Below are 19,501 nucleotides of genomic sequence, written 5' to 3' on the forward strand. Positions count from 1 at the left end.
CATCTGTAAGGGCAATATCTGCACCCGCATGAAGAAGGATTTGAATAGTATTAGCATGGCCTGAATAGATAGCCGCCAGGAGGGGTAATCCATATTCACCACCCTGGGCGTTGACATTGGCCTGGGCGTTGAGCAGGATCTTGACCGTCTCAGCACTTCCTCTCTATGCAGCAGCCTGTAGGGCATTGCCGAATTGACCACCCTGGATGTTGACATCGGCCTGGGTGTTGAGCAGGATTTTGACTGTCTCAGCACTTCTTCTCCACGCAGCAGCCTGTAGGGCATTGCCGAATTGATCACCCTGGGCGTTGACATTGGCCTGGGTGTTGAGCAGGATCTTGATCGTCTTAGCATTTTCTTCATATGCAGTAGCAGCAGCCTGTAGGGCATTGCCGTATTTACTACCCTGAGCGTTGACATCGGTCTGGGCATTGAGCAGGATCCTGACTGTCTTAGCACTTCCTCTCCATGCAGTAGCTTGTAGGGCATTGCCGTATTGACCACCCTGGGCGTTGATATCGGCCTGGGCGTTGAGCAGGATCTTGACCGTCTTAGCACTTCCTCTCCATGCAGCAGCTTGTAGGGCATTGCCGTATTGACCACCCTGGGCGTTGACATCGGCCTGGGCGTCGAGCAGGATCCTGACCGTCTCAGCACTTCTATTATACGTAGCAGCCTGTAGGGCATTGCCGAATTGACCACCCTGGGTGTTGACATCGGCCTGGGCGTCGAGCAGGATCTTGACCGTCTCAGCACTTCCATTATACGCAGCAGCCTGTAGGGCATTGCCGAATTGACCACCCTGGGCGTTGACATCGGCCTGGGCGTCGAGCAGGATCTTGACCGTCTCAGCACTTCCATTATACGCAGCAGCCTGTAGGGCATTGCCGTATTCACCACCCTGGGCGTTAACATCGGCCTGGGCATCGAGCAGGATTTTGACTGTCTCGGCACTTCCATTATACGCAGTAGCCTATAGGGCATTACCGAATTGACCACCTTGAGCGTTGACATTAGTCTGGGCGTTGAGCAGGATCTTGACCGTTTTAGCATTTTCTTCATATGCAGTAGCAGCAGTCTGTAGGGCATTGCCGAATTGACCACCCTGGGCGTTGATATCGGTCTGGGTGTCGAGCAGGATCCTGACTGTCTCAGCACTTCCTCTTCACGCAGCAGCTTGTAGGGCATTGCCGTATTCACCACTCTGAGCATTGACATTGGCCTGGGCGTCGAGCAGGATCCTGACCGTCTCAGCACTTCCTCTCCACGCAGCAGCTTGTAGGGCATTGCCGTATTGATCACCCTGGGCGTTGATATGCGCTCCAGCCCCGAGTAATATCACTACAATTGCACTGTGACCTTCCAATGCAGCCTTTTGAAGCGCGCTCCTACCTCCTGTCTCAATTTTCACGCCCTCACCTAAAAGCCATCCCACAAACCCCAAATGTCCACATCTAGCTGCCTCCATTAATGGAGTCGCTCCATCGTTGTTTTTCCCTTCTCGGTTTGCTCCTCTTTCCTGCAGTATTTTGCCGGTCGCCGTGTGCCCTGCTCGTGCAGCGAAGTGTAACGCTGTATTTCCAACTTTGTTTTTCCTCTCTATATCTTCCTCATCCGACAAAGCAGATATTACCACGTCAACCAGATTGGCAGCGGCAGCCATATGTAAAATTGTTGTGCCTATGGGTGGACATGCTGTGTGATAAGGATCAAGACATCGATAGATTTGAACCCAATAGCTGACCATTCGTTGTAGGATGTCCTTTTCATTCTGCAGCAAGGCACCTCGAGAGTTGGCAGCTTTTTCTGCATGAATAAAGAGATTGATGGTCGCATAGTTCACAAATGGGTAATCACAAATAAGCTTCTCCTTTGAGCCCCGAAAATTACTGATTTGTGTGTATGAACAGATCGTGGCAAGATATACCAGACACGATCGGTAGAGAGTTGCCTGGGACTGAGAGAGAATACTGCCCATATCCACGGACCCCATACTAGCGCCGATGCCACGGCATAAGAGGGCAAGTCCTTTTTCCCGCAAGAAATCATTGACAGACTGGTGAACAACCTGTACGGTTTCCTCGTCATTCCCACTTGTGACTACTTCAGCCAGTCCACCAGCAAGAGCCTTGACTCTTAGCTTCATTCGTTCATTGCTTTCGACAAAGCCAGGGAGCCTTTCCCATTCGATTCGAGACGACGTTGTTTGGGCATTCCTAGCCGCCAATGCGTATCGCATTTCAAGTACAGTCAAGGGTCGTTCGGCCAGGCATACCCATTGAAAGAATAGGAATGATTGGTCTCGATTCCTAGCCGTGATCACGTTGCTCAGAATATACACATAGACGTTTTCTAGGTCAGCTGGAACATAACCCAGCCAATCGCGAATATCGCTAATTGACTCCCCTTCACTAAATCTTTGCTTGACAAGGGGTATGATAAGATGGGCCCATTGGAACACACCCTTAGCATGCTGGGTTAATTCCTCCACCAACACCTCTCTCTTCTCTTGACTAGGAACATCTCCGAACTCTGTCTCAAGAAGCATATCCTTGATATATGTAGCAATGTCATCTTGATTGTGGTCTTCGACATGTATCCCTCTTGCCCGAGGACTTTCCAAGATAGGGTAGTGTCGACATGAAATACAGACTTGGAGTGTTAGCTTCTTTTTGTCAGCACGATCGACCAGACGGTGGAAATATGCGGCAAGTTCTCGGGCGGACTCAGCCCCAGCCTCATCTAGAGCATCCACAAAGATAATCACAGGCTGCTCGTTGGCTGATGCCAGGATAGAAGTCGCCAATAACTCTTCAAGTATCGTTTGCGGCCACTCCCACTTGCGTTCTCCGTATCCAAACTGTCTACATCGTTGTTCATAGATCTCGCGCACTTGAGGACGTATGGTCGCGTCGCGGTCGAAAATCTGGTTCAATAACGACCTAAACATTCCAAGCGGTGTACGTTGCATCTCTGTGCCTCGGGCAGTAAAGAAAAAATCCAGTCGAATACTGCCATGTATGTCATCCTGTGAATTTTTGAGTTTGTCATGTAGGAAGGCCATCAAGGTCGATTTTCCCGCACCCGGCTTTCCTTTAATCCAGAGTAGACCACAGGACTGACTCCTCCAGGACTGATACTCGTCCAGCTCTAATATCCATTGGCAGGTGTTCGTGTGACATGGCTCGATATTATCCCTCCGATCTAGCATCTGTGGAAATGCTAGTGACCTGCGCAGCTCTTCGTCTGTGGTTAGTCAGATTGTCTGGGACTGGTACAGTGTGGAGCGAACCGTTGTCTGTCTTCTGTACTGGGTTTTCCGGTCGGTCTGGGCCAAATCGTTAGTCACCTTATTACGGCTTTTGGAGAACTGTTGACACATACCGGATGAAAAGTTGATTGTCCCGATTGTCCCATGATTATTTCCAAGTTGGAAACCCGTGTTCCTACTATCAAAAGATGTCGAACTCATGCTGAATATCCAGTGCGTAAAATGCGGCTGCTCTAAGCCGAGCGAAAGTTCTATCTCCTGAAAGTCATCATGTCTTTTGCCCCGCTCCCGGGTGACCGCCGGGCGCTAAACCTTGCTAGGTTGGGAGCCATGGTTCGTTGCACCACTCAGTGTGGGGATTGGGAAGTTGATTTGAGGCCTCAGGCTGCAACTTCTCACCTTACAGGTGATAAACAGCTTCCCCGCCATTACAATATTCCGGTAATTTACGGTACGGTCTTAAAACAAATGAGGCTGACATGGCTTGTCCGAAAGTAGATTAGTTTATCTTGGCATTTAGGGTCTGGGAAACAATGAAAGAGTGCGGGGGTGACACCGATTTCCGGAAACCACGAGCCGGCAACCATCCTAAGCGACAGCATGTCAGCGCTACAAGCTATAGCGAACACAAGGAATAAATCAGGGCAACGAATCATCCATGCTATTACTCACTCAGCTAGAGAGCTAGATGCACGCGGGATTTCTCTTCGCCTCCAATGGGTCCCAGGGCACTGCGGCGACCCCGGCAATGAAGCAGCAGACCGATTGGCCAAGGAAGCAGTTGGTCCCAACAAGAAGCACCCATTTCAGCACCTTCTATCGCGAGAAAAGGGATTCATCCGCAAGAGAATTCAGAAACAGTGGGAAAACGAATGGAAGACCTCACCGAAAGGTGGCCATCTCCGCCGGATAGATAAGGACCTACCCTCAATCCACACTCGCAGGCTCTATGGCTCGCTGCAACGGAATCGAGCCTACCTGCTCACCCAACTCCGGACGGGCCACTCATGGCTAGCAGCACACGCCAAACTTCACCGCTTCCGGGATGACGACAAATGTGAATGTGGAGCAGCAGAAACAGTCATCCATGTCCTAATAGACTGCCCAAAGTTGAATCTTCCACGCCAGACGCTACGGAGGAAGATCGGGAATGCATTCAATGATATATCAGATATGTTAGGAGGAAGAGGTCAAGGTAAGCAAGGTAAGCAGGATGATATGCAAGACGGTAGCGTTTTAGGCGCAGTACTGGACTTCGCAGAGGCATCGCAGAGGTTTCAAAGCCGCGTGCCGTCGGGCCGCAGAACATAACACTAGGCATGTAGGCCACCACAGGCCGTGACGAGGCTCTAAATTCGTTGGGAAGTAATGGTTCATGTACTCAGACGTATATATAAGGACTAGATAGTGGATCCTGCATATCGCCTAGGCGAGGGATCAGCGTATGAATTCACCACCACCACCACCACCTACTGTACGTACACGGATATATATAGTTGTTGTAGCCTGCATATCGTTCGCGAGGGGTCAGGGTAAATGATTTCACACACACACACACACACGCGCGCGCGCGTGTACCCTAAAATGATAGACATTCTTTATTAGCAGATACTGAGCGGTGGCAGAGCAGCTGGCAACTGTGCGCGGCTGCCAATGGACGCGTGCACTCTCTATATCGTTGGCCTACTAAAAACCAATTCTCTCCTGTTATTGCGGCTACATAGTCTGATTTGACAAGAATGCAGGAAGACAGTTCGACGCATTTTCTATGGTATTATTGTTTTTAGTGATATAACGGGCCTGAATACTGTAACGTTGATTTCACTTTATTTAAATACTGATTGGATGGTAGTCTACTACACAGTACGAACATGGGAATTAAAACAAACAGGGAAAAAGACGCCTATAGCATCGACAACTTCCCAATGTACAGCATGTACAGTAAATTAGGAGTCAGAGTAGGTTTTGGCTTCTTTGTGCATCAAATGATAAACGAGTACTAGTCCCCAGCATCATGAAGAGATGTTTTGCTTTCGCTGGGAGTCTTAAAGGGCTGCTTTAAGAGGGCGTGAGCTAACACAGCTCACCTTCAAGGGCCAACACAGCTTACCTTCAAGGGCCGATACAGCTCACCTTCAAGGGCCGACACAGCTCGCCTCCACCAAGGGCCGACACAGCTCGCCTCCAAGGGCCGACACAGCTCGCCTCCACCAAGGGCCAACACAGCTCGCCTCCAAGGGCCGACACAGCTCACCTTCAAGGGCCGACACAGCTCGCCTCCAAGGACCGACACAGCTCACCTTCAAGGGCCGACACAGCTCGCCTCCAAGGACCGACACAGCTCACCTCCACCAAGGGCCGACACAGCTCGCCTTTGAGGGCCGTGCTGGTAAGAAACCTGGTCCTACTTTCTCAACACCGGAACACAACTAATCTTATATAGTCTGTTTCTCCAGCGGACCCACCGCGACCAGCCGCGCAGATCCAACTTTCTTTACCAGATAGTGAATCTGTTCCTCGCAGTAAGTTAAGTATGGCTATAAAATGACCGTTTAATCGTCGGCAACACTGCACCTAGTATGATTAAAGTGAAATGTGTAAGAACCCAATGTGATCATCTACTTCTGCCGGAAGATTTATCATGACAGACTTGAAAGATGAAATTGATGCGCTATAATAATAAGATTTGGTCGTTTAAACGGAGATCTCGGGCAGCAATGTAAAGACGTAAGAAATCAATAAGAAACGTAATACACTTTACAGCGTGTGGGAATAATCGGAAATTCTCAAGATAAAAGAGTACAAATCCAATCATCATCATTCTCGTTCCAGGAAATACAGAGCTTAAATGAAATGACAATTATAACAATACAACAAAAAAAGAGACAGATATAGATGGGGATGAGAAACGGGCAATCCATCGTATGCTCGGATATCTGACGCATGATTACCGTCAGCATAAGTAATTAAGCAAAAGTGGGCAAGAAACCCAGTAAGCTTGTCTTTAGGGCTTACAATTATTCTCAAGCAAAGCCTCTATATAGCGACGAGTTATCGAGATACTCAACGGGACAGAAATGGATGTGGCTAACAGATTGAACAAAAGTTCAATAAGAGAAAGTAATCCCGAGTTAGAGATGTGACCTATGATCTCTCATTACCTTATCACATGACTTTTAAGACTTAGCCACTTTCTCCCTCACTATAATCTGACTTTCCCTTTTGTAGTCTTCCCACCACTATCCCGCGTGTTAGTGCTCCGGTCTCGACGATCGTTTTCCTCTTTTCTGCTCTTAAAAAGCATCATTATGACAGATACATGCCTAAGAGCTGAACAGCTTATTTTTGAGGCCTATGATTCCATTAAAGGTCAACAAATAGTCGCATTTCTACACAATTCGCCCATGATTTGAACATGTCAGTACACTAACTCCGGATCCGCTTTAATCCGTTGATCTCGTTCGATTCGCCATCGACCAAGCAGACCCCTTAATGAGGCACAAGACTATGCAGTCAATCAGTGCATCAGGCGAGTCGATACAATGTTTATTTCGCCCACTGCGGGTACATATGACTGCAGACTGCGAACCAGATTTTAAAGAAAAACGCGACCGACGCAGAACCCACGCGAAAAGGTAAAGGTTTCTGACTTCATCGGCCGACTTTCTGGTGGTTTATCATATACAAAACAAAAGCCGATAGATGAGAATCATCTGGAAGCAAAAGATTTAGGCGACACCATGCATGGGTTCAACCTTCTTGGCCATAGGCTCGAAAACATTGGACCAAGCAGTGCGTATGAATTCGATGAGATCTGACTACAAATCGGGCCAGCACAAACATCATGCACCAATGGACGCAGAAAGTCTTGCGCGAGGTACGTGTTTGTTCCACGTTGGGCGATACCAAGGATCTTCTCAAAGAAGGTCTACGAGCGAGATGGAATGAATCAACGGCTTCAAGATGGAAATCGCGAATAGATTACTACGATTGCCTGTATCTGCGCTGATGGGACCTCGCTATCTCCGGGCCTTATATATCAAGCTGCATCTTCAAAAGTTCAAGATTCCTGGCTGCAGGATTTTGAGGCCCTTCAACACAAGTGTTTCTTTGCATCTTCACCCTCTGGCTGGACGAATGATGAGCTAGGATACGCGTGGCTGCGTGATATATTCGATCGAGAGACTAAGGCAAAGGCAAGAAGACGTTGGAGGCTTCTTATACTCGATGGCCATGGCTCACACGTCAATATGAAGTTTTCAACTACTGCGAAGCGAATAAGATTCTTTTAATGACGTATCCACCTCATTCTACGCATTCGTTACAGCCGCTTGACGTCGGAATATTCTCACCACTTTCAATCGCGTACAGCAATGAATTAGAGCGATTTCTTCACACCAGCTTAGGCCTCTGTCATATTACGAAAAGGGACTTTTTCCGCCTCTTTTGGCCTTCATAGGGTTGCGCTTTATCGCTTGAAAATATCATTTCTTCATGGCAATCGGTAGGAATCGCGCCGTGGGATCCCGAGGTTGTTTTATCTCGATTCAGCCGAGATGATGATAATTGGCCTTCCTCTAGTGATTCATCTCGCTCAGTGCTTGGTGCAGAAGACTGGAGAAAGATAGAGAGGCTTCTTAAGCAAGCAGTGACCGATTTATATGATCAAAATGCTCAAAAATTGAGTTCTACGATGCATCATCTCTCTACGGAGAATATTATCTTGAAACTACGCTGCCAAGGCCTTGAAGAAGCTCTACAGCTAGAGAAGAAGAAGCGCCAGCGGGGTAAGCCTCTTCTTTCTGAATTACGGGCCCCTGAGGACGGCTACGCGGTGTTTTACTCTCCTAAGAAGATTCAGCAAGCCCGTGATCTTCAAGCGGAGAAAGATAAAGCTTTACAGCTTGCAAAGGCTTCACAAGAAGAGGAAAAGCTTCGTAAGCAGCAAGATTTCGCGATTAAATAAAGTGCTATATAGCTTTAACTCTACGTACATTTCACTCTACTCAAATATATCTATATAAAACGAATTATTCGTGTTTAGATACACTACCCCCACAATGGGAGATCTTGAAAATATACGAATATTCTATCACGAACAATCGAAATACTACGACCTGGGAGGGAATAATGAGATTAAAAGTCTTCTGGAGAACATATAGTACCACACTGGAACGCCCCGCAACCACGGTCGCCCGCCTCACCGTCTCTGCCTGCAATCCCACAATCCCATGGTATGGAGATACCCGAAGGATTAAGTCTCTAGAAATGATGCAAAAGTGAATCCTCGGGACAGGCTTCCAGAAAATCAAGGCTGTCTTGTATGCATTCCCACCGTCCAAAATCGCTTTCGGCAATCTCTTGGAACGGAAGGTCGGCTTTGTCCAGTAATAGTGTCTCTCCTGGGATGGTGCTCAATCGACCCCAAGCAATACAAGGCTGGCGCCCGCGATATGTAAAATCTCCATATGCCAATATTTGCAGTTCTGGAAGCCCTTCTGGTCCAAATGCCCATTTCGCAAAGTCAAGAACTGATGGTACGGATTCCGAAAAGTCTAGGACAGCTCTTTCAGTAGTCCGTTCACAAAGTGCGTTGAAATCGAGTAGCCCCGTCTGGCGAATATGTAGGAACGAGATTTTTGGCCGCAGAAGCGTGTTACTAAGCGAAGTAAACTAGTTTCAAGTAAATGACCGTTAGTTCCACTGGTCAGAATCATCAGGGAATGAAGTTTACCAATTTCTATGTCTCACAACAAATGCCTATATAATCAACAGTATTTAATCCCCATAAGGTTTCCAATTCTGGGTCATTGCGACTCTCGTAGAGAGTGCTTTGCTGATAGACAAACCTTTGCAGGGTGGATCTGTGATGGTTAACGGAGAGCCAAAAATCATTGGCTTGCTCTCGAAGCGGCCGACAGAGAACAAACAGGTCTCGTAGACCACTGAAAGACCGCAGGAACATAACGAGGGGCATAATATCTTCCTGCTCAACGAAAGCCCCCGTGAAGTTGACTTCGAAGCGGGTTAGCTGCAATCTCAGTGACGATTGAGCAAGCGCTGTAAAGACTTGATTCATTCCTAAGCAGTTTCGCAATCTGAGAGAGAGCAGTTGAGGAAAGTTGAGCGCAGTTATCATGTCATCAACGCCATGCTGAAAGGATACGAACGACAGCGCCAGATTTCTCAGAGAGCGGAAGAGCGGGTACCCAGCGCCAGGCAGCAAATTAAGTAGTTCGTGAGTAAAAGCATTCTGCTGATTCATGTTTTCCCACTCGTGTCCATCACTGAAGGGATCCTGTCGATCAAAAACAAGTTCTTTTAAGTCGTGTGCGCTTTGCTGAAGAATTTTACCTATAGCTTGTTCGTTTGGGAGTTCCCCAGGTACAAAGCAGACACGGCGAAGACTGGAAAATCCATTATAGTCGTCCAAAGACAGGGAATAATCCTGGCTGCAGCTTGTATCATTGGTGATTGACAAGGATTGTAGCTGGAGTTGTGTTTTGGATAAAAGTTGAACCACTCCCTTGGGGACACAAATGCCTAAATTCCAACTGAATATCACTCAGCTGAGCAATTCTCTTCTTGACACGGCAGATATATGGACGCACCAGAATGTTTGAAGAGCCCATCAGAGACGCACTCGAGAAGAGGTAGTAGTTGCAACTCCAAGGCCGTCATGAATTCATCGTAGACTCGTTGGGCTGCCGACATTGCGGTTGCTCTCCATTCATTCTCATGCACAGTAACACTGATGAATTCTTAATCGAATTACCGTCCGTCTCAATATCTGTACTGTATTCATGCTGTAACGCTGATGTCGAGTCAGCGCTACCTGAAACGCTGCCTTCATAGTCTTCGCTTGAGTAGGTACTGAATTTGTCGCTTGAGAAAATATTGATATCATTGTCGACTGCGTCATCTGTCCCAAACTCATCGCGTCATTCTCCTCGTGAATCTCGTCTTCTTCAGAAGACTCACCCTCATAATCACCATTTCGTGGGCAACGAGTACGGAGACGCAAATGAAAGAAGGCGGTTATTTCGAGATTTTTCACGAAACGTAAGTAATCGGTGCTATACTTGAGAATGGAGCCGATATTGAGATTCTGGATATCGCACTCATCAGCGGCCAAGGTAATCGATCTGTATAAAATTGGTGTGAGTAGAGTATGGAAGTTCTTTGAAGCTTGCGAGAGACTATTCAAATCGCGTTTGTGTCGGATCTGCCTTTTTTAATCATTTTTCTCTAAGATATATCTGACGAAAACTTACGTGTTCAGTAACTAATAAAATGACATCTGCAGGAATCTTGTCCAACATTTTCGCACGAGACGAATATAAGGGGCACACGGCCCGTGAGTGCGGTGGGGACCTCTGTATTTATAGGTATTTAGCGCCCGGGGAAAACGTAACGCAAGTTGTCCAGTCTGCCCGGAGTTCAAGGGCTCCATTTGCACGCTTCGGTCATTTCATCGGGTTCATGGGTTTAACTTGTAACTGACAACAATAACCTGCGCCTAGTACCATAGTTGATGGTTAATAGGCTACCCCAACGTGGCCCCCTTTTCATAACTTTGACTAAATGGTATCTCCATTTAGGGGCCCGATGGCTAAAGCAGGCGGTCATTCGTGCGAGCAATGTTGGTTGGACAGAATTAAGTATTTATCTGGACATAAACACTCAATCCTTGATGTCCAGTACCGATCCCCGGAAGCACCAATTATGATGGCTATACGAGACTTTTGGGATTTTGGCGGGGAATATTCGATACTGGGACAACTTGAACGTCTCTCACGGTGTTCCCGAACCCAAAGACAAACTTTGGTTGGATTACTCCAAGGTCACTGGGACGCTTAATTTTTACTGATCACGGGTTGAGACAGAAGACCCATTAGACTGTAACTGGCGGCTCCCCAGTGTGAAAGCCGGTCAATGTGGGAATCCAAATGGAGCGAATTGGATAAGATGAAGGAGCGTTTGCAAATGGCGAGGATAATGGTTATTTTTTACGAGGTTCTAGCCCTGGCCAAGCCGTGAAATGACGGCCAAGTACTCAGTGATCCTTGCCGACTAGAGCTGCAAGGGAGTACCTGGGTAAAAGTAGTAGTAGAATAGGCTAGCTCCGCATGTTAACTAATTACATTGATCGGGTTATTTCGTCGACAACACGGCCACGACATGGAAAGGTGAAGACGCCGCGATATTTGTTTGATCAAGTTTTATGATGGCATGCATCGCGATATGATAATGTTCAAGTCCCCTAGTACACGGGGAAGGCCGAATCTTACTCGTCAACGCAATGGATGTTGGATGTCCGGGCAAGATGGAGTGGGACCCGAGGGACCGATCGTCAGGAATGTCTCTCGTCAGCTTAGTTATTTTGAACCGTGGCCGTCTTCCGATCAGCATATACGGTTGTCTGTGCGGATAGAATACCTACAATAATAGTACGTAGCCGTGGACATTTTGTAGGTGCGCGCTCGCGGGTGATGCACCTTGATGGAGGGCATGCCGAAGTAGGTTGGTTCTGTTGCTCCTAAGAGAAAAAGAAACGATGCCCGGGTAACATTTATACGCTTACTCATGTCGCATTGCAGGTAAAGAATACGTGACTAACGAAGGGGAAGACGGTGCATGTGAGTTATCAAATGCAAACAACCAGCGTGATAGTCAATGTTAGTTCAAACATGTCCGGTGATCTGGATCACTTTCCCAATGGTGGACTCGTGATTTCTTTATTAAGTGAAACCCGCAACTTTGTCTATAGTCCATGACTGACAGCGAGAAAGATAAATTTTACTATATTATCAAATTGCTAGCGCTAGTAACAGAATTACTGGCAACAAATCTATCGAAGCAAGATCTAGCGCGGTGTGTTTAATGTTGAAATGTCAATTGCCTAGAGCTTTAAGAAGAGAGAGTTGTTACGTAGAATACGGCATTAGAAACGATGTATTATCCAGGTGACTAGATGATCAAACCTTGTCTCTGGTGATGCAGTGTTTCAAAAATTAGATGATGAGGCTAGAAGAAATGGGGATGCTCATCTGCGCGATTTAGAGTATGGTCTCAAGTTTTTGAGGAACGTCTGGAAACCTCATTTGTTAGTGGACAAGTTCTGGTCATTAGCGAGTAGAAGCTGTGTCAATCAATAAGATGCTCGTGCGATTAAGACCCTCGCCGAAGGAAATCCTAAATTAAGCTCAACAGATCAAATTATTTAGGTGCATCTTTAATGTTTGAGGGTAGCGTATATTTCCTCTGATAGAACAGATGTCCTGTAATATTTCGGTCACTGTTAACGTATTACTTTTAGTGGCTGGTGAGGTGGCGGTGTCACTCGGAAATGTTATATATTTTTTTGTCTTAAATTGGTCATTGATACGTATGCCGTTAATTATTTATATTGCTGAATGTTATTTTATCAATCTGTACTTAAACAGGAATATCGACCGTCCCCTACTTGAATATCTGAGAAAGTATATCAAGTCCAGAATTGTAGCCAAATAGAAAGGTATTTGTTTATTGCGCATTATCTAATAGCGAGCCATATGACGCCGAGATAAGGATAATTAGTCAATCCGAATGTTGCCTTTGGAATTTGCTTTGTCACAAAGGGCTTTCAGAAACTAACCTTTCGCGCTATTTGTTTGACTAGCAATTCGCTGATCCAGGGGGAGGATGAGAGACATTGGAATCCGATTAGACAAAGAGATAATACGTTCGTATATGTTGAGATTGCGTAGACATAATACGTAGTGTATTCCTGGTGCGAAGTCTATAAAATCAGTTAATATTGCATATCTCATGATATCTTTGTCGCCTATCGCAAGAAATGAAAATAATTTCGTGTCACCCATACGTGGACCAGAAACTTCGCATTTTACGGTCTCTATCTCGAGGAGTATAAAGAAAGCAACTGATGGGGTAGATTGAACCCGAAAGCAAAGTGTTATGGTAGGTCTATAGGTAGAGTAGCTTTTTTAATGCATCGCTAACAAAGAATGGTTTACTTTTATTATTAGACATTAGCAAAATTTATAGTCATTAGAAATATAACTTTGGCTCTTCGGCATGGCTGGTGCTTCTATCTCTAGAAGCTAGCTTAGCTCATAGGATGACCGAGCATATACTTGAGAGTTTAAAGTACAGAGGACTTCCCAGGATCCTCATAGCAGCCTGGCCCATCTTATCGCATGGAAGAAATGGATTCCTTAGCCTACTAACAAAGATGAAAGGAAACTTCTTATAAGAAAGGCTTTAAAAAAGAAACGCTTGTTGAATGACCTAGGATAAGAAAGAAGAGATGATATATGAGCAAATGATCTAGATAGGTCATATATAAAAAGAAGAAAATATTATGCAGAAAGATCAAAGGTCTACGGAGGTAACCAACGCATATATCTTTTTTTTGTATAAGAAGGTAAAGATAAAGAAAAATAGAAGTAAAACTAAGAATAAAGCGATAGGTATATTGGGCTGTAAGGACTTCCCTGGCGTACCTAAGGCACAGAATACATGGAATAGTATAGTGTATTAAACTAACAATAAGCTGCACTCTGTGCAGCAAGCAAGTGCAGGCGCCTCCGGCGCTGCACTTCAGGAGGTTTGTGGGTCATATGACGCCGGTCAGGTTTCTGACAGTCTAAATGGATTTTCATTAAACCGTCGTCTTTGCTTGAAGAATCTCTCGTGACCGTGTGCGAATACAATTAATCGTCCTTTCCCGTCTTTATGTCCGGATAACGGTTCACGGAGAATTACACTATAATATAAAAATCACTAATATGGAACATTAAAGAGAGCGATAATATTTAATAAAGAGTGCAGACAGTTGAGCAAGAAAGCTACTGTACAGTCAAGAAACAGGCGGGATTAAGTGAACAATGTCTGGGTAATGAGCAAATCTTAAGCGATAGCCACAGTAACGCAAACATAGGAGCATCGATTATTTACTTGGGGCCAGGAGATTTCTTTCTCCCATCTATTTTGTTCTAAGAACGGACTGCTGTACAGTAATAAATGGTCCCAGTAATTCAGTGTTATCTAAGGAGCAATGAACCTGGGGCCGATCAGGCACCTTGGCTGACAGTGTATCGCTGAGTGCAGCGGGCAATTCCATGGGACACTCGCACATCAGCCACACTGGCAACGTCCAGTATCATGGGAGATCGGGCAAAAGAGGCTGGGGAAAAGTTGGACGCGGGTATGGCCTTGTTGCACGATTATGCTAACCGCATCCAGATCGATATGACATGGTGAAGAAATGTTATCGTCTCTCGGCAAAAACAGAGTGAATGAATAAAATTGTCAGCTTACCAACAATAGTGTGGCTGCATGGTCAATCGTTACCATACCGAGGTTCCAATTCGGTCATACGAATGCCAATTCGCCTTTATTGGTCCAGTCATAAAACGCACATTAGAGAGAGAATGGGTAATTAGCTTGCCCTTATGCTCGCGAAGACGAAGGCCTTTCCCCAAATTGTCATCCACCCACGGAGGGAGAGCCCTGGGTTGAGGTATATTCTAATAGCCGGAAGATATCTCAAGCTCTCCTTCCCATTATCTACCGGTAGGAGGGGTCTTTTACCTTCTCCTAATGTCTATTTGCTCGCCCCGCTGAACTAGGTTCTTGTGGCAGAAAAATACCGCTACACTAAAAAGGGTCAACCCTTAGTAGTAAGGGCTTATTTCTAGTGTATATCCGCGGCGACAGTTCTTAATCATTGCCCAACCAAAAGCCCCGCGTCGCACGTCGGCCGGCCTTGCGTTGGTGTCCCGGATACTGACACGAATGCCGACGTACGTATTTTGGTACGTTATGGTATCATTCTCTCTTATCCTTGTACGGTTTGTGATTAACGTGATAGTGCACAGATGGTATATCTGTGTATATTAATCACCGCGAGAAGTATATATTATGAAGGAAGTAGCGACCGAAGGACGACGCTGGGACTTTTTATTAGCATTACTCCCTTGATCTATGGATAACTTGTAAAAACTCATTGACTGATAACCATGATAGCAATCACCCGGATCGATTCAATTAAGTTTTTCTCATATAAAGAATTAGTTATTGCAACCGTACAATCAATTGATTTAAGGCATATATTAGAATGATTTCTAATAGCGTCAGCGGTGCGATTTTAAAGTTAAGTTAGTATACAATAAGGCAGCACGTAGGAAGGTGGGGGGGGGGGAAGTGTATCAAATTCATCCCAGACGAAAACTTATATGGCAGAAGCCATGTTTTACGTCGCAAGGGTGCTATACTATATGGTCATACGTTTGAAACAATTTGTTGCACAAGTCCAACAGCTTGCTCTAACGAGCTAATTGTGAAATCGGATTAAGAGTCTTCAAAAAACTACAGATGATTACTTTCTTTTAGCTTACAATCGTGTGATTTGCCGAAACAAGCTTTAGCCTATGCTTTCCCCAATTGATTGTAGAGTCTGTTTGCGAAAAAAATAAGATATAGCTTGATTTTGTTTTGAGCTTTGGCCCTTTATCGTCTAATGCAGCCTCTTATAAGGATTATTATGTATAATCTCATTTAATGTGGCTCTGGCCTTCAATTGAGTTATAGATCTCTTACTGGATAAAGTCTGAAAGGAGATTTTAATAAATAAAGAGCTTAAAATGCTATCCTTTTGGCAATTAGATGGTTTATCTTCTGAGCCAATGTTGAAACTACTTAAATGAATACTTGGGCAAATAGCAGAAATATTCGCAAAGGTGCTTTCTGCGATAATATAAAACACTTTAGGTAAAACTTTGTAAAAGTCTATATGGCAAACAGGCTAAATAATGACTGGGTCATTGCGCAGTTCTTTAAAGCCAGTACAAGAAATCTTATTTTCAGTACAGATAGCCGGATAAATGCCATTAATGAAGTGTAAACAATCGTCCTTGGGTCAAATAAAATCTAAGATCTTGGGATTAATAAATTTAAGATCAGATATAATGTGGAGTAAACTTAAGGGAGACGAGAAAACTAAAAAGTTAGTGTTATCGTTTTCGCTAACAAGGCTGCTTGCCACGTTTCTGCTAAAAATAGAGGAAGGACATGCATATTTTTTAGAGATAGAAAGGGAGGACTTTGAGATTGGAGCATATGTGAGGATTGACATAGATGGTTCATATGAATGCCCTATCTGTGGCAGCTAATGGGATTGATAGTATCAAAATTGGATCTTCTTTAGTTTTGGTCTATAGGCTTTTTCTTTCACATAGCCCACTCCTGCCTTGACATCTCTCTTCCTTTTTAATGATGGTTTTCTGGATTTCCAGATTCTATTGGTTAGACCATGCACGTTATGTAAATGATACTGGAATTCTTACTCCAATATAAATGTTTATAAACAATCACATATGAGGTCTATTGTGAGTCATTTAATCTTAATAATATGTTTATATTTAAGATGCTTTCTCAGATTCACGTTACATGTCTAATACTTCAATCTTTTGTCGGCTGGAAGGCCTTAATTTCACACACAATAAGGGCAGTAGCTGGGACAAATAACAATATAATAATATATAACGACTTTACAATGAAGATCATTTCAGGATTGCAGGTAATAACTGCAATGATTATATCACTCTATCTGCAAGCATCAAGTTATACACTCATAACAATACTGTAAGTCTGATTTACTAATATGCAGACATTGAACTATATCTTCACAAATGTAATTATGAATGTAAGCATTTTAATCACTATATTTAAGTGTGGGACTCTGAAGGTCCTTTTAGCAATTATATATAAAATATTTCTTATTGTCCATCAGTATCTTATTGAGAAGATAGATCATGTTATAATTATAACAGCACTATATTAACAGTTATTCTGCAAAAAGCAGTCTTTTATCAAAGGTAAGTTGCTTAAAAATAAATAAAGTCGCTTTTAAGTAATCTAGTTTGGGCATGATAAGGGTCAATATACACGTGCGAGTGTTATTTTTGGGCCAATCTGGTTTATTCTTTTTTCTGTTAAGGACTTAACACTGTCTTCTTTCTTGTATTTATTTATGTTGGAAACGATACAACTCAAAGAGTCAAATACAAGTATAGAGCTTTCTATATTCTTGTTCCTTTTTTATGATATTAAAATGATTTATATTATCGAGAAGTTGTTCGATACAGTCTTTGGTTTTAACAATCTTGGGCTTATTAATTATAATTATTTCTATTTCCGCTGATAGCTCGCAAGAAAATCCTATTTTCTAAAATTATTAATAGCTCTAAAAGTATTTTATATAATATATCTTCTTTTTTTTATTCAAAACATCACCGACGGTATCAATAGATAAATAATGTATTTAATAATGTTTAAAATAGATGGATTTGGATCAATAAGTGTATATTTAGGATACAGGTGCAGAGCCATATTTTACTATAAGATATGTTTAGCTCTTAATTTATAGTTAAGTGAAGATTAATTACAATATATCTTCAATTTTCTTGTTTAGTACTCAACAAATATTGTGAATAATAATATGTTTTAAATAATTTGCTGCAGTAAGGAGTGAATAAAGCAAGATATAAAATCTTTCTTTATTAAGAGCCACCTCCTATAGACCTTTAACAGTAACATTTTGAAATACTGGCTTATTTAAAGTGTCTAAGTTTCAACTGAGCGGAATTTCAGTAATGCGTCCGTTACGAAGATCAAATTGAGCTAAATCAATTAACGAATTGATGTCAAAGATAGCTCCATGCGTAAGAGTAATAATAAGGAACAGTAAGCCGGATATAAATTGCAATCAACTATTATTATAGATATTAATACTAAAATTACTTAGTCGGTCAGCAATGACGCCTATAACACAGAAAAAAGAATCATGATTTCATTCCAAAAACACCTATACCGTGTAATTTTTATTTCGGTTTTTTTTTAGCCATTGCTAGTTGACTTGTCAATCTATCTTCTAAGATTTGTCTTGATTCAGACTGCGGAAGAGCACTAGTTGGATATGCTGTTAGTAATTAACAAAGGTCTACCCGTAAATAATGGATTTGGATTAAATTATCTTATCCTATAACGGAATCCTCATTAGCTTTTGCGTTTTGATTCTAGAATAAAGGCACCAATTCTTGCTCCCGTAAAGAGAAAAATCTATAATGCAAATAAAATGGACACTTTAAGAAGCCTATATATGAAGATAAGGTAATTATAAATCCACATTAACATTACAAAATCAATAAAATTATTTCAATCAAAATTAAACTTCTACTTTTTAATATTCTCAACTTCACCTTCTTTTGTCAAGATTTTTTTAATCTACTCTAATCAAATTAACTGATTATCTTTAAAAAGCAAGGATCTGTATATCATATAAATCTTTAAACGATTATTTGATACAATTTTACTGCCAGTTACTTTTTTAAAGTTATTAAAGAATTGCTCAGTATAAGCTGTAACAATTCTTACTATAGCCGTTTTCTTTTGACTGAGCTGTCCCGTACCTTTAACAATACAGACATACGAGCGGATAAAATCTTTAATAATAACGATACTTAATACTAGACAGCTAAACTTAATCTAATATTTTAATAACTCGTATCCTTTTTCTATCACAAATCTAATAAAGTTATGTTAGCAGACCTTAAGGACAAGATATTCCATTTATAAATAACTCACTTCTAATAATCTATCATCTTTTCCTTATATAGATTTTTTGTTTCTTTTATCCGCTTATGCCTTTTTCTCACAGTATCTTTGTCTTAGTAAGCCTTTGCAATATAGTCATTTACTGTTTGTTGCTCACGGCATTTTCTCTTTATATCTTTATCCTAGAAAAAGATTCTTTTATCCATTGTCTCGTCAGCTAGCTGCAAAAAGATCGAACGTAGAACTTTATGAGAATAGACAGTTGAACAAACAAAGAGAGAGCAAAAGGGAAAGGGCATTCAGGGGATACAGGAAGTGTCTAGGGATCTTGCTTCCATGCTATTGACTGTTATGAAGAGAGGATACCTGCCTTTATAGCTTTCTTGAAAGTGATCATTATCGTACTTGCGTTAAATGTACACTTCACTTTTAGGTCGGCACACGTGTTCAAACACTCTCCATCATATTTTGACTTACGTCATTGTTCATGGTAATTTAATAACTTCAAAAATCCTGAGGGCTATTCATCTGTCACAGCGGTCGAACTACCCGTGCAAAATAAATGGGGGGTGAGTATGGCAGAACTCACGTGACTGCTCACTGAGCACAGGG

General features: G+C 43.1%; 4 protein-coding genes across 4 annotated transcripts; all 4 read right to left on the bottom strand.

Annotated features, from left to right (window-relative positions):
- Positions 1–16: 16 nt before the first annotated feature.
- Positions 17–919, bottom strand: P170DRAFT_313588 (ankyrin repeat domain-containing protein; the record flags this gene model as incomplete). Its single annotated transcript, XM_024843266.1, has 2 exons — positions 17–163; positions 215–919. Coding segments are annotated over 2 exons (852 nt in total), but the record flags the coding sequence as incomplete, so codon positions are not given.
- A 49-nt stretch (positions 920–968) lies between these two features.
- Positions 969–3,282, bottom strand: P170DRAFT_43396 (ankyrin). The gene has a single exon (XM_024848614.1). It carries the CDS (start codon positions 3,209–3,211, stop codon positions 1,166–1,168), a length of 2,046 nt encoding a protein of 681 aa, XP_024710850.1. The 5' UTR covers positions 3,212–3,282; the 3' UTR covers positions 969–1,165.
- A 5,586-nt stretch (positions 3,283–8,868) lies between these two features.
- On the bottom strand, positions 8,869–10,172 carry P170DRAFT_43427 (uncharacterized protein). Its single transcript, XM_024848677.1, has 3 exons — positions 9,883–10,172; positions 9,006–9,814; positions 8,869–8,944 (listed from the first exon to the last, which is right to left on the bottom strand). The coding sequence occupies exons 1-2, from the start codon at positions 9,983–9,985 to the stop codon at positions 9,012–9,014; spliced, it is 906 nt and encodes a 301-aa protein (XP_024710851.1). The 5' UTR covers positions 9,986–10,172; the 3' UTR covers positions 8,869–8,944; positions 9,006–9,011.
- On the bottom strand, positions 9,744–10,730 carry P170DRAFT_43422 (uncharacterized protein). Its single transcript, XM_024848668.1, has 3 exons — positions 10,546–10,730; positions 9,883–10,496; positions 9,744–9,825 (listed from the first exon to the last, which is right to left on the bottom strand). The coding sequence occupies exons 1-2, from the start codon at positions 10,591–10,593 to the stop codon at positions 10,008–10,010; spliced, it is 537 nt and encodes a 178-aa protein (XP_024710852.1). The 5' UTR covers positions 10,594–10,730; the 3' UTR covers positions 9,744–9,825; positions 9,883–10,007.
- Between the last annotated feature and the right edge of the window lie 8,771 nt (positions 10,731–19,501).

The sequence above is a fragment of the Aspergillus steynii genome, assembly GCF_002849105.1.
Source record: "Aspergillus steynii IBT 23096 chromosome Unknown P170scaffold_1, whole genome shotgun sequence".
NCBI lineage: Eukaryota > Fungi > Ascomycota > Eurotiomycetes > Eurotiales > Aspergillaceae > Aspergillus > Aspergillus steynii.

Excerpts from the sequence above, each read along its gene's own strand:
- P170DRAFT_43396 (XM_024848614.1), bottom strand. The coding sequence starts at position 3,211 with ATGCTAGATCGGAGGGATAATATCGAGCCATGTCACACGAACACCTGC.
- P170DRAFT_43427 (XM_024848677.1), bottom strand. The coding sequence starts at position 9,985 with ATGTCGGCAGCCCAACGAGTCTACGATGAATTCATGACGGCCTTGGAG. Across the intron at positions 9,815-9,882 it reads TGGGCTCTTCAAACATTCTG|GCATTTGTGTCCCCAAGGGA; the intron begins GTGCGTCCATAT and ends GTTGGAATTTAG.
- P170DRAFT_43422 (XM_024848668.1), bottom strand. The coding sequence starts at position 10,593 with ATGTTGGACAAGATTCCTGCAGATGTCATTTTATTAGTTACTGAACAC. Across the intron at positions 10,497-10,545 it reads TTTTATTAGTTACTGAACAC|ATCCGACACAAACGCGATTT; the intron begins GTAAGTTTTCGT and ends TAAAAAAGGCAG.